The sequence below is a fragment of the Serinus canaria genome, chromosome 6 (assembly GCF_022539315.1).
Source record: "Serinus canaria isolate serCan28SL12 chromosome 6, serCan2020, whole genome shotgun sequence".
In the NCBI taxonomy this organism is placed as follows: domain Eukaryota; kingdom Metazoa; phylum Chordata; class Aves; order Passeriformes; family Fringillidae; genus Serinus; species Serinus canaria.
In genome coordinates, this window is record NC_066320.1 from 5,216,469 (window position 1) to 5,228,524 (window position 12,056).

The window sequence follows — 12,056 nt, forward strand, 5'->3', positions numbered from 1 at the left end:
CTTTTGTCTTTCAAAGGACATTTTATTTCCCCTTAATTTATTGGATATTAGAGGTAACAAACGCCATCAAGCCAGGGCAGCTCATTCCTTTTGGAAAATGAGCTGAGCCTGCTGCCACAGGAGCAGGTGGTGTGGAATTCTCAGCTCTGTTCTCTTGTGGGGCTGTGTTTTCCTGCAGAATTCCCTTCAGCTGAGCACTCCTGTTGTATTGCACTAAGAGAGATCAGCCTGTACACAGCCCCACATCCATTCTTTGGTCAATATTCAGCACTTTCCACCCTCATTTTGTGCACTGGTAATGGAATTGAGAAAGCCTGGGAATGGCAATCCCTACAGAGGGAGAGAGAGATTCAACAAAACCACTTGTGAATGCATCTGGAATTTTGCTGGAACTCCAGGACCAAACTCTATCATGTATAAAAGGCATATTGAATCCTTTGGCATCCCTGGGGCAGGACTAGAATGGGATCCTGGAGCCAGAGCAGGTGCTGTGGTCTGGGGGAGGCTCCTCTAGGTTTTTCACAGCTGTGGATGTCCTTAGGGCCATGATATCTTGTAGCCTTATAGAGGTTCCATTCTGTTTTTTTAGCAATAAAAGAGCTTGGATTTTTGTTTTTGGGGTCAGGTGTTGAGTGAGAACTTTCTGTGGTTAAAGGTTTTACCAGAGGAATTTTCCAGTTCATAGATAGCAAACCACCCCCTTTGCTTTCCCTAGAAAGGAGTTTCACAATTCTAGGAATGTTAAACCTGCCCCTGCAAGTCCCCAGACAGCAGGGAGCTGTTAAACACTCCAGGACTAAACTCTGACTTGTGCTTTTTGCAGGATATGAATGATTACTCTCCAGAGTTCAGCCAGAAGCTCTACAGGGGAATGGTTGCTCCTGATGCAGTCAAGGGCACCGTTATCACCACGGTCTACGCTGAGGATCAGGACCCCCCGGTAAGGAAAAGCTTCTCTCAATATTCCCCACCCAAGAGGGAGCAAATTCAAACCCTCCAAAGTGCCCCAGCTCTCCCATCAGCTCAGAGCATGAGGAGCTTCACAGAGGAGTAGCTGCTATCTTTGTTTCATGTCAGCCTGGCTTTGCTGCTCAGGACAGGCTGAGTTTCCAAGGGTGCCTGCTGGAGCTGGAAAATCAATGCTGCAGCTCCTGTCTGTCAGGGAGGCTTTAGGAAATCTCTTTATCCAGCTTCAGAGAGTGAGAGGAACAGGCAGGAAGGGGAGCTGGGCCTGTCTTTGGGGTAGTTCAAGAGGAAAGAAACCACAGTTTGGTGAGGTTGTGTGACGGTGTTCGCAGGGGTCCCAGGATGAGGGAAGAGATGAGAAAGTTGACTCCATATTCAGAAGGCTTGATTTATCATTTTATGATATATATTATATTAAAATTATACTAAAAGTATAGAAAAAAGGATTTCATCAGAAGGCTGGCTAAGAATAGAAAAGGCATGAATAACAAAGGTTTGTCTCTGACTGAGACAGTCTGGACAGCTGGATTGTGATTGGCCATTAATTAAAAACAACCAGATGAGATCAATCCCAGATCCACCTGTTGCATTCCACAGCAGCAGATAATCATTGTTTACACTTTGTTCTTGAGGCCTCTCAGCTTCTTTGGAGGAAAAATCCTAAGGAGACGATTTTTCATAAAACATGTTGGTGACAAGGTTGTCGCTGTTTGATGTCACAGTCACGGTGATCTTCCCAGCTGAGCCATCCCAGACTGGTGTGGGACTGCAGAGTCCCCAGCTGCACATTCCACAGGCAATATTTGAACCCAGGGCACTTGGTTTGGGGATAAAGTTTATTTTTGTCCCTGTTTTTATTTTTCTGCTGCTCCCTGGTGAAGCCCTCAAGTGACACAACTGGGCGCACACCTCTGGCTCATTGCCTGTTGTGAAGTTTGATATCAGTTTTTGTCATCAGAGCCTGATGGACATCAGTGGCCAGAGGACAGGGAAAGCCAGAGCTGCTCTGCCAGCCAGGTTTAATTTTTAATTGCCAGTGTTTGGCATAAGAAGGAGAATAATCCTCAGGGGAAATGTGCCCTGCACATTAAAAGCTGATGAAATGCTTGGACACGAATCAGGTGCAGCTTGGCTAAATGTGGTGTGATTGGGGCTTGGGCAGCTTTTATTTTACATTAAATAAATATTGTTGCCTTAAAATGAAATATATTGGGCTCTCTTTGCCCATTCTGATAAAAGCTCCATTTTATAATTGCTGTGTCTAAGTTTTGAAGACTAAGAGATCACTGAGGGGAAACAAAATAGTTCTGATTAAGGGCATTTATAATCCTCAGTCCTGTGCAATCAGCATTTCCAGTGCAAAGTTATTTCATTTTTCATTTAACAACCCCAAACCCTACTGAACATTTTGTAACATTTTTGTCACTATCACATGAACACCTGTTGATGTTTATGAAGATTTTAAAATGAAGTTACCCTGAAGCCTCTAATAAATGCAAGGGCCATAAAAGTCAGCCAGCTATGGAGGAAAGCTTTTAAAGGAGGTTTGGAAAGGGGTTTGTTATTTTAAAATAATGGCTGGTAGTTTTGTCCCTCATCTTTTTTTATTTTAAAAGTAAAACTACCAGGCATAAATAGTTGTGTTTCTGTCTGAGCCAGCCTGTGCTACTGGAAAAATCTCTATTTATTTGAAGCTGGCTTTGACATTAAATATGTCACACAGTATTTGATATGAATTCACTGGGAATTTGGTTTAAAAGCACACAACCTTTTCTCTGCTCAGCAAGGGGACCTTGCTCTAATCTTGCCTTAAGGGATGGAATATTCTTAGTTATCAACAGTACTTTACTTGTGTGGTTTGGGGCTTTTAAACCTGTTTGAATCTTATTTGCAGGGTACTAATTCATATATTTTATCAGTATCTATTAAAAAAAAAATTGTAGCTTTAAAATATGCCTCTTTATAAGAGCCCAACTAATTTGAAGTCTCCAAGCTTAACTTTTCCTGTTGTTATTTTGCAAGTAATATATGTAATTCCCATAACCAGAATAAAAGCCCAGCCAGATTTTTCCATCATCTGCAATAAAAGCTTTTCAGACCTAATCAGCTCCTCGGAGACAAGCATTGTTTTCAGCAAATCCCAACCTTGTCAAATGAATATGGATGCTGTGAGGATCCAGCTGGAAATGCCCAGCACCTGTGTGGGATTTCTCTGCAGATCAGGCAAATTTGAATTTTTTCCAGGAGCAGAAGAGCAGCTTTGGGGGAAGGAGGAGGAGCTGGGAATGGTGGCAGTGGAGGTGGGCTCTCCATTTCAACCAACAAGGATTAATTTAGGTGAAGCACAAGAGGGTGAAAAACACCTGGGATGTTCTTTGCTGTGTGTATTTCCTAAATTATTCAGGAATTTATTGCATATAGGGGTAAGAGTGAGCTTTTGCTATTAAATTAATCCAACAGAACTACATTTATTGGAGATGGAGATGAAAGCATCTCTTGGTTGTATTTCAAAAAATCCTCCCAGCAAACTTTCACACACTGAGTTATTTAAAACTGTGTATCTTCCATGTGTATCCATATGAACAAATCTGAGGGTGAAAATGTGAGGTTTTCTTAATTTAACTGGTGCTTAAACCGAAGGCTATCATTAGAATGTACTGTTGATAAGAGGATGTGTTTTGCTGCAAAGACCCTGCAAATTTCTGATTATTATGAAGAGTGGCTCAGTAAAAACAGAAATAATTTGTGCCAGAGTCAAGCACTTCCTCAGAAGTACTTTGTAATGTTTTTATTTCGACCTGTGGATTTCAAAGTGGTCAAAACCTCTTGGCCTGAAGGCATCAGAGACCTCTGATGGTTATTCTTCAGGTCCTTGGTGAAATGTCAATTAAAACATAAAACCCAGGGCTTTTCTCTAAAGGCCACAGCAAGATTTGCAGGGCAGTTTTGAGTAAATGTCACTTTAAATTCTTACCAGTTGCTCCTTTCTTTTCTCGTTTTAATTTTCTTTTTATTTGCAACAACTGAGAATGTAAATTATGTTTTAATAGCTACTGTTACACATGTTATAAACTTGAAACACCCTTCTGGTCATTAAAATTTGGGAAGTTTTGCATGAAAACTTTGTTTCCATGAAATCTGGTGAACCAACATTTTGTCCTTTGGTTATTTGGAACCAAACTAGATTTTTCTACATTTTTAAAGTGGTAACAATTGATATAAATACACAAATAATTTTTCAAATTACTTGCTGCACCCTCAAGTTGCTCAACCCTGCCTTTCCCAGAGGAGCTTCTACCTAATTTCAAGTATAAACAGGAAATATTGAGCAAAAAGAAAAAAAAAAAAAAACAGGCCAGAGGGAATGATGAGGATAAAGCAGAGCCATGGCTGCCAAGGAAAACCTTGGAAACAGCTTCAGTACTTTCTAAATAGCTGGTAAACCTCATAAGAATGAAAAGCCTTGATTTTAAGCAGATTGCTACTGGAATTGTTGAGGCAGCTGAGCATTTTTCCATGTGAACAATCCCTTTAATTGTGAGTTCTCCCTCATACATCAGCTTGAGCTTCCTTTCCAGAGGTGGTGTCCAGCTGCACCTAAGGAATTTTCCAGCTTTTGGGGTTTTTTAGTCCCTTGGAGTGGGTCAGTTTAGCCTGTTGGATACTGTGAGCAGGACAAGTGATGAGCCCCATGCAGGGAAGCTCTGCCTCTGGAGAACCCCTGGAATTCCAGGTGAGCACCCAAACAGCCTTGGATGGATTTGTGCTCCCAGAGCAATTCCCAGCTGGCTTTGCCTGGCTGCCCACAGTGGGAACAGAAATGGGATAAAACTGAGACACAGAGAACTGGGGGAGGTGTCCCTGCCTGGGGGAGGGATTGGAAGGAGATGATCTTAAGGTCAGTGTCCCAGGCTGCTCCTGGCCTTGGACACTGCCAGGGATCCAGGGGCAGCCACAGCTGCTCTGGGCACCCTTTGCCAGGGCCTGCCCAATTCCTGCCCAATATCCCATCCATCCCTGCCTTCTGGCAGTGGGAAGCCATCCCCTCTTGTCCCTCCATCCCTTGTACAGGGTCTCTCTCCATGTTTCTGTAGCTCCTTCAGTCCCTGCAAGGCCACAATTTGGTCAGCCCAGAGCTTCTCCTCTGCAGGTGAACAATCCCAGCTCTCCCAGCAGAGCTGCTCCATCCCGCTGCCTCCCCTGGGCTCTCTCCAACAGTTCCATGACCTTCCTTTGCTGGAGGCACCAGAACTGTGCACAGAATTCCAGGTGAGGTCTCACCTGAGCAGAGTAAAGGGGGAGAAGCACCTCTATGAAGATATTTCCTTTGAAGTTCTGCTTTGCTTTAGTTGGCAGAGATGTGCTCAGATTTGGATTCTCTTTGGTATTTCCCAGCCTTTTCAGGGAAAGGTTCCAAAGCCTGGACAAAGCCAGTACCTGGCTCAGTCACCTGCACTTCTGGATGCTGCTGGCACAGGCTCCACTCTCCCAGCCAGCACCTACTGTCAACCATCTCTTTTTTGGGTTTTAGATCATCCTTTGTAGCTGAAGAAATCATCAGCCTGGATTAGTGTTGGATAAATCCCTTGGAGACAAGGAGAGTTTTCTTCCTGCTGAACATTTTATGCCTCATTGAAGTGGCCTGGTAATGAGAGATGAAAAAATGGTTCTGAGTAGTCTCAAAGCTCTTAATCCTCCAAAAATGTGGGCAGGAGAGCACCAGGAGCTGTTTGATAAATGCTCAGTTTATTTATCAGAGGGGATTCCCAAGACTGACATAAAAAGATGTGTTTGTTTTTCCTGTGTATCCCTTTTTTGATATGGGTTATCACTGTAAAAGCTGGGATATTTCTGCCATGGGCAATTCCCTTCCATATCCTGCCTTTTTTTTTTTTTATTGGAAATGTTAATAGAAACAGATGCAGAACACTAATTTTAATGAGCAGCCAGCTTCCAGAGCTCCAGAACATCCCATTTAATGCTTTATCCATTCTCCTAACACCTCCTGAGGCTTTCCTTCAGTGGAGCCCTTTTGTCAAATTGGGAATAATTGTCCTTTTTGTCTTCCATGCACTCACTAAAAGTAACAGGCTATGAGATATTCAATTAAAGATTTCACTGCATTTTAATTGGAGGTAAAACCATTTTCAGGATGGCAAGACCTTGATCTTTTAAAAGCTCTTCCTGTGGAATTTCAGTGGTTGCTGAGATCATATGGGACACCTGCTGCAAATTCCAGGAGTTCCTCAAGGAATTTTATTTCAAGGCATTAAAAGTTGGTGGGGTTTATTTGTGAGAGTTTAAAATTCAGAATTTCCAGTTTTAACAACTCAGAATTTCAGGCCCTCTTGTTGAGTTACCTACTAAGGTGTAAAATCCTTCAAACTTCAGGGTTAATATAAATTAAATTAAGGTGAATTTACATGAGTGCACCATTCCCAACCCTGAGCTGGTTTAAAACCCACCAAACTCATCCACCTGCTCTGGGCTGCCCCTTCTTCCATTGTTTCTTTGAGTAAGTTACAAAAACCTGTAAATTTGGGGGTATTAGCACACCTTACTATTTTTTTCCATGGAACTAGCATTACAAAACTTTCCTTATTGAACTGCTTATTATACAAATTGCTCAGATTTGAGTTGAAATCTATATATGGAGAGAATATATTGAGGTTTACTTGGGAAATAACTCTGTGTTCATGTTGCTGACATTCCCTACTGGTCCTTAGGGGTGAAATCTAAGCACACCTGGGATCTTCACCTGTCAATTTCAAATGACCAAAAATCCATTTTTCCCCATTCTTTCCTGGGCCAAGAAATTTTGTGTCTGTAACTAGCTTGAATCCCAGCGTGGTTTGGGTTGGAAGGGACCTTAAAGCCCATCCAGTGCCACCCCTGCCATGGGCAGGGACACCTTCCACTGTCCCAGGCTACTCCAAGCCCTGTCCAACCTGGCCTTGGGCACTGCCAGGGATCCAGGGGCAGCCCCAGCTGCTCTGGGCACCCTGTGCCAGGGCCTGCCCAGCCTGCCAGGGAACAATTCCTTCCCAATATCCTGTTGTCTTGTATATCAAAGGTTCTATCATCATCATAGTACGAGGATTTCATATTATCAGAGCTTCATACCGTCTTGATGTTGCTCACGGGCAGCTCCTCTACTCACTGACTTCTCCAGGTCCTCACAGCAATCTGACTCTCCCCACTCCTCTTTCCTCACTCTTATCTAGCACTAGTTCTTACTGATTGCAGGTGTGGCCTGTTAAGATCAGGCCCACCTCCAATCTTCAGCAACTGACCCAGCTGCAACTCACTGGGGGACAAGATCACCCTCTACAATATCCCATCCATCCCTGCCCTCTGGCAGTGGGAACTCATTCCCTGTGTCCTGTCCCTCCATCCCTTGTCCTCAGTCCTTCTCCAGCTCTCCTGGAGCCCCTTAAGGCCCTGGAAGGGGCTCTGAGTTCTCCCTGGAGTCTTCTCCTCTCCAGGCTGGACATTCCCAATTGTCTCCTCTTGTCTTCCTAGCAGAGGTTCTCCAGTCTTCCTCTGCTGGAGAGTGGAAGTAACAATTCCTGGCTTCCTCCTGAGTTGCTTGCAGAAACACACATGGAAACCAACAATCCTGGTGTTTCCCTTTTCCCCATTTCCCCTGGCTGTATTCCATTACCATTTTCCTACTGGGAGTTATCTGGAGTGTGCACATGTCCATCAGGGAAGGCCCCTTTGCCAAGGACAGCCTTGCCGTTGGGGACATTCACGTAGCTGTCACCTGTGTCCAAAATAGATGGCATTTCCCCCGAGCAAATGAAATTTTATGGAATCATGCAACCATGGAAGAAATAATTGGAACTGGATGAGCTTTTTTTAAAGTTTTATGTTAGTCCTGACTCTCAGGGAAACTTTGGTTGGAGAGAATGGATGTGGTTCCTGCCAAGCACAATCCTTGCTCTGTGGTTTATTTGGGAATATTATCAGCTAGATTCAAGTTTTGCTGCAGACATAATAATGCATCTAAATTAATTTAGAACAGAGGCGAAAGATGATTAATATTTCAGATAATTAAAACTTGCTTCTAAATAGATTTCCCTGGGAAATCTCTCTGGAGATTTTTCTCATTACATCAGTGCCAAAATGCCATAAATAAAAAATAAATCCTGGTTTTGTTATTTTTCCGAAGTGACAGGAGCAAAGTGTGCTTGATAATCACGTCAGGAACAACAATAACCTGATGAGATTTTTGTTTATTTAATCACAAATTACCTGGTGTGAGGAGCTTTAATGATGATGAGGATTCTTAGTCTTCCAAGCAAGTTTAAGGCCATTACTCCGAGCCCAAATAGGCTGGATTTCAGCAGGTAATTTGCTCTTAATTATAACACTGAAGAAAAATGACTGAAGCAGGGAATGCCAGGGGGAAAGCTGATAATGAACTCTGCTATGCCATGATCCCAGAAAATTCTCACTTTTTCCAGGATTTGCCCTCTGTAGCATGTGTGAAGTGCTTTTAACTATGAACACAATCATTTGTTAATTTGCTAACCACTCAGACATGCCTGGCAGACCCATTTGGGATGATTAAAGTTGCTGATGGCCTCATAAACCCTGCCCAGGCTGGAATTCCTTGGAGAGCTCCAAGAGGCAATGCTCAAATGACTTCTGTTGGATCAGCAAAACATTGATAGCGTTTAGCGAGCTCAAATCACTTTTGTAGCCATTTCCATTGCTGTTTACAAAACAAAATGTTCTGTTTCCATGTAGTTTGTGGCTGGCATGGGAGGTGGAATATATTCCCAATCCCAACAAAGCCCATTACTGAATACAGGTAAAAATCAGCCATCCACCATTAATGATGTTTTGGCTGTTTAAACACAACATAAAGGTCAAAGCCTGATCTGAGCTTGAGACTCAGAGGCGTTCAGAAAATTAAATCATGCAGTTGCTAGGACAGAAGTGTTTCTCTGAATCTACTCACAAATATATTTAGGAAATTATTTAGTTGGAATTTGTAAAGTGCCCCAAATCTCTGTGTATCCAGACTTTGGCTTGCTGGAAAACCATTATTCAGACATTAGTGTGCAAAGAGGGAATCTGTGCTAGACCCCCTAGTCTGGATGGAGAGGCAGATGAGACATCCTACAAGAAGCTGGGAGAAGTCTTCCCATTGCAAACTCTGGTTCTCCTGAGGGACTTCAGCCTACCAGGTGTCTGCTGGAAATGAAACCTTGCAGAGACAAAACCCTACGGGAGACACAGGGAGAAAACATCCAGGAGATCCAGTTCCCCTGGAGCGTGTGGAAAGAAAAGCCCCAAAGCCCAGCTAGAACTTCTCCGGCTACAGCCATAAAAGACAATAAAAAATGTTTCCATAAATGTATCAGCAACAAGAAGTGGGCTATGGACAATCTCCATCATTTATTAGATCCCAGCTGGCTCAGGGCAGTGCCCATCCCCCTGTGCTGGCACCTCAAATCCTGGGGTCACTTTGGGGCTCTTCATGGCCAGAGAGCCCTGGAGGTGCTGGAGCGTGTCCAGGGCAGGGAAGGGAGCTGGGGAAGGGGCTGGAGCCCCAGGAGGGGCTGAGGGAGCTGGGAAAGGGGCTGAGCCTGGAGCAAAGGAGGCTCAGGGGGGACCTTGTGGCTCTGCACAACTCCCTGCCAGGAGGGGACAGCCAGGGGGGGTCGGGCTGTGCTGCCAGGGAACAGGGACAGGACAAGGGGAAAGGGGCTCAGGCTGGGCCAGGGGAGGCTCAGCTGGGACAGCAGCAGGAATTTCTGCATGGAAAGGGTGCTCAGGCCTTGGCAGGGGCTGCCCAGGGAGCTTTGCAGTGCCCATCCCTGCAGGTGTTCAATAAAGATGTGGCTAGTGGGACATGGGGACACTTTGTGACTCACCCATGGGTGCCTGGGCTCAGTCCTTGTCACCAAAGCAGGGTCTGAACCATGGGGAGGGTTCCTTATGGAGCTGCTTGAAATCCATCTGCAAAACAGCATTTCCTTTAACCACTGCTAAGTTTCTTAAACTTTAAATGAGTTTTATACCAAGTCAAAATATTTTTGAAAGGTATTTCAACCAGCCTTAAGCCATGCCCATTTTGTGTTTAAAAATGTCATTTTTCTATAAAACACTTCTGAGTTTAAGGAGGTGGGGGTTCAGCCCTTTTCTTTCCAAAACTCTGGTGATTTTCCCTCCTGGACCTCTCAGGTGTCATGGAAGGTATTTAGGGGGGCTTGAAGCGGTTGCTCAGGTTTGAGGAAGACAAACAGCAAGTTTTCCTTGTGATGGCCTTACGAATGTTACCTTTTAATCCTGCAGGAGGTGTGTAAAACCCCCAAAATCTCCAATTTGCCTCTTCTTGCCTTCCAGGGCACCCCAGCGAGTCGGGTTCGCTACAAGGTAGATGTTGTCCAGTTTCCCTACAGCGCCAGCATTTTTGACGTGGAGGAAAACTCGGGACGTGTCGTCACCCGAGTGAACCTCAATGAAGAGCCCAGCACAGTGTTCAAGGTACAAATACAGCTGCAGATCCACTAAATGTTCCCTGGATTTGCTGGGGTTCCTTTCACCATCGTGGTTCTCCTTTGGTTTTTTTCTGTTGCATAGAATGATTGCAGAAACATTAAGGTTGGAAAAGATCTCCGAGATCAAATCCAGCCTTTCATCAGATTTCCATGCAAAATTTCACTTCTGTTTGTTCCTTGGTTTCCATCTTTTTCTCCTGGCATGCGTTTTGTGCCTTTGTGATTTCAGGAATGTCTTGAAGGGATGTGGTTGCACCTGTTGGGAGGGTGGGGAAAACAGGGAGGCAGCTTGGGGAACCCTAATTTTTACCAAGTTCACTTTCAGCAGGGCTTTTGGGGAAAATTTGGGGAGAACTTTGTAAGAAGAGCTGGACGTCTTGTAAATGAAGTTACTGCACAGCTTGTAGTTCAGGAGTTCCTGTTCATGAGTGTTTTAATGTAAAAATGTTAATTTTAAGGAAACCTAAATTCCCATTTTCTTGTCACTGGTCCTAAAGAGTCTGGAGTGAATGAGTGTGGATTAAGGAATGATTTTAACCTAAAGCAGTAGAGCATCTGGTGGTAAGAAATGAAAATAGAAGTGGGTCAGTAAGGAAAAAAAAAATATCCATAATATATTGGGTTGGATGTAATTTCCCTACTTGGAAACTTCCTTACACTCATTAAGGTGTTTTCTTCTTCTTTCAGTTATTTATTTCTGAAATGAGTGTTAAAGAAAGGTTTGCTTGCACACCTTCCTTATGAGGAACAAAGCTGTCCACTGGTTTCCACTCCTGAGTGTCCCATCCAGGGCTACTTGAGCTGCAGCAGCCCATGGTTTAGGACAGTGCTAATTTAAGTCCTTTTAAGTTTCTAATTAATATAATCAAACCCAAGGGAGGGGATGATTTTTTTTCTTGGTTAACATCACCAAGAGTGGAACTTTTCTGTTGCTGCACTTCCTTTTTTTACTTCTTAGTACTTCTTTTGGGAGGCTGTTTTCCAAAATTGGGATCTCTCCCACACTGGTTCATATCAGGGCAGTAAATGGGACATTCAGCAGGGAATTACTTTTCAGAAAATGTGGATTCTTAGGGAAAAAACTCAGAGAAGACTCCAAAAATCAGTGATGGGAACACTTGGAGTTGATATTTGCTTCAAGACCACTGGGCTGCTGAATCCTCTGGGAATTTTTCCAGTAACTGTTTAACATCTGGGTAATTTCTGCAATTATATCTTGCACTGGTGACTTTCCTGATATACTGGCTGGGAAAAAAAAGGGTTATTGTGGAATAGCTTGGACTGGCAGAAATGGGTTGAAAATGCTCTGCTAGAATGAGATGCAGACCTGCTTCAGGTAGCAACCTCCAAAAATAAGGAAAAAATTTAGGGAGAAAACTGGAAAAATGCCCATTGCTCCTTCTTCAGTGGGCTGGAGTCCACACACAAGCACATTACATTTCATATGAAAGCTAAAAACAAATGAACCTGCTTGGGCCAGCACAAAATCATGAATTAAATCATCAAATAGACATGAGAAAAGGTTTTTAAAAATCAAAATTCTAATAACAGGCCTCATTTAAGAGAAGGTAATTT

At 43.6% G+C, this 12,056-nt stretch overlaps 1 protein-coding gene across 4 annotated transcripts in view; it reads left to right on the forward strand.

Moving 5' to 3' along the window:
• The window catches only part of PCDH15 (protocadherin related 15), a 263,505-nt gene that overhangs the window by 178,407 nt on the left and 73,042 nt on the right, over positions 1–12,056 (forward strand). For all 4 annotated transcript variants that reach the window (XM_030241129.2, XM_030241128.2, XM_050976520.1 and 1 more), the window contains 2 exons: positions 824–940; positions 10,327–10,467. In XM_030241129.2, the coding sequence (XP_030096989.2) occupies positions 824–940; positions 10,327–10,467 (258 nt within the window). The remainder of the gene's footprint in view (positions 1–823; positions 941–10,326; positions 10,468–12,056) is intronic.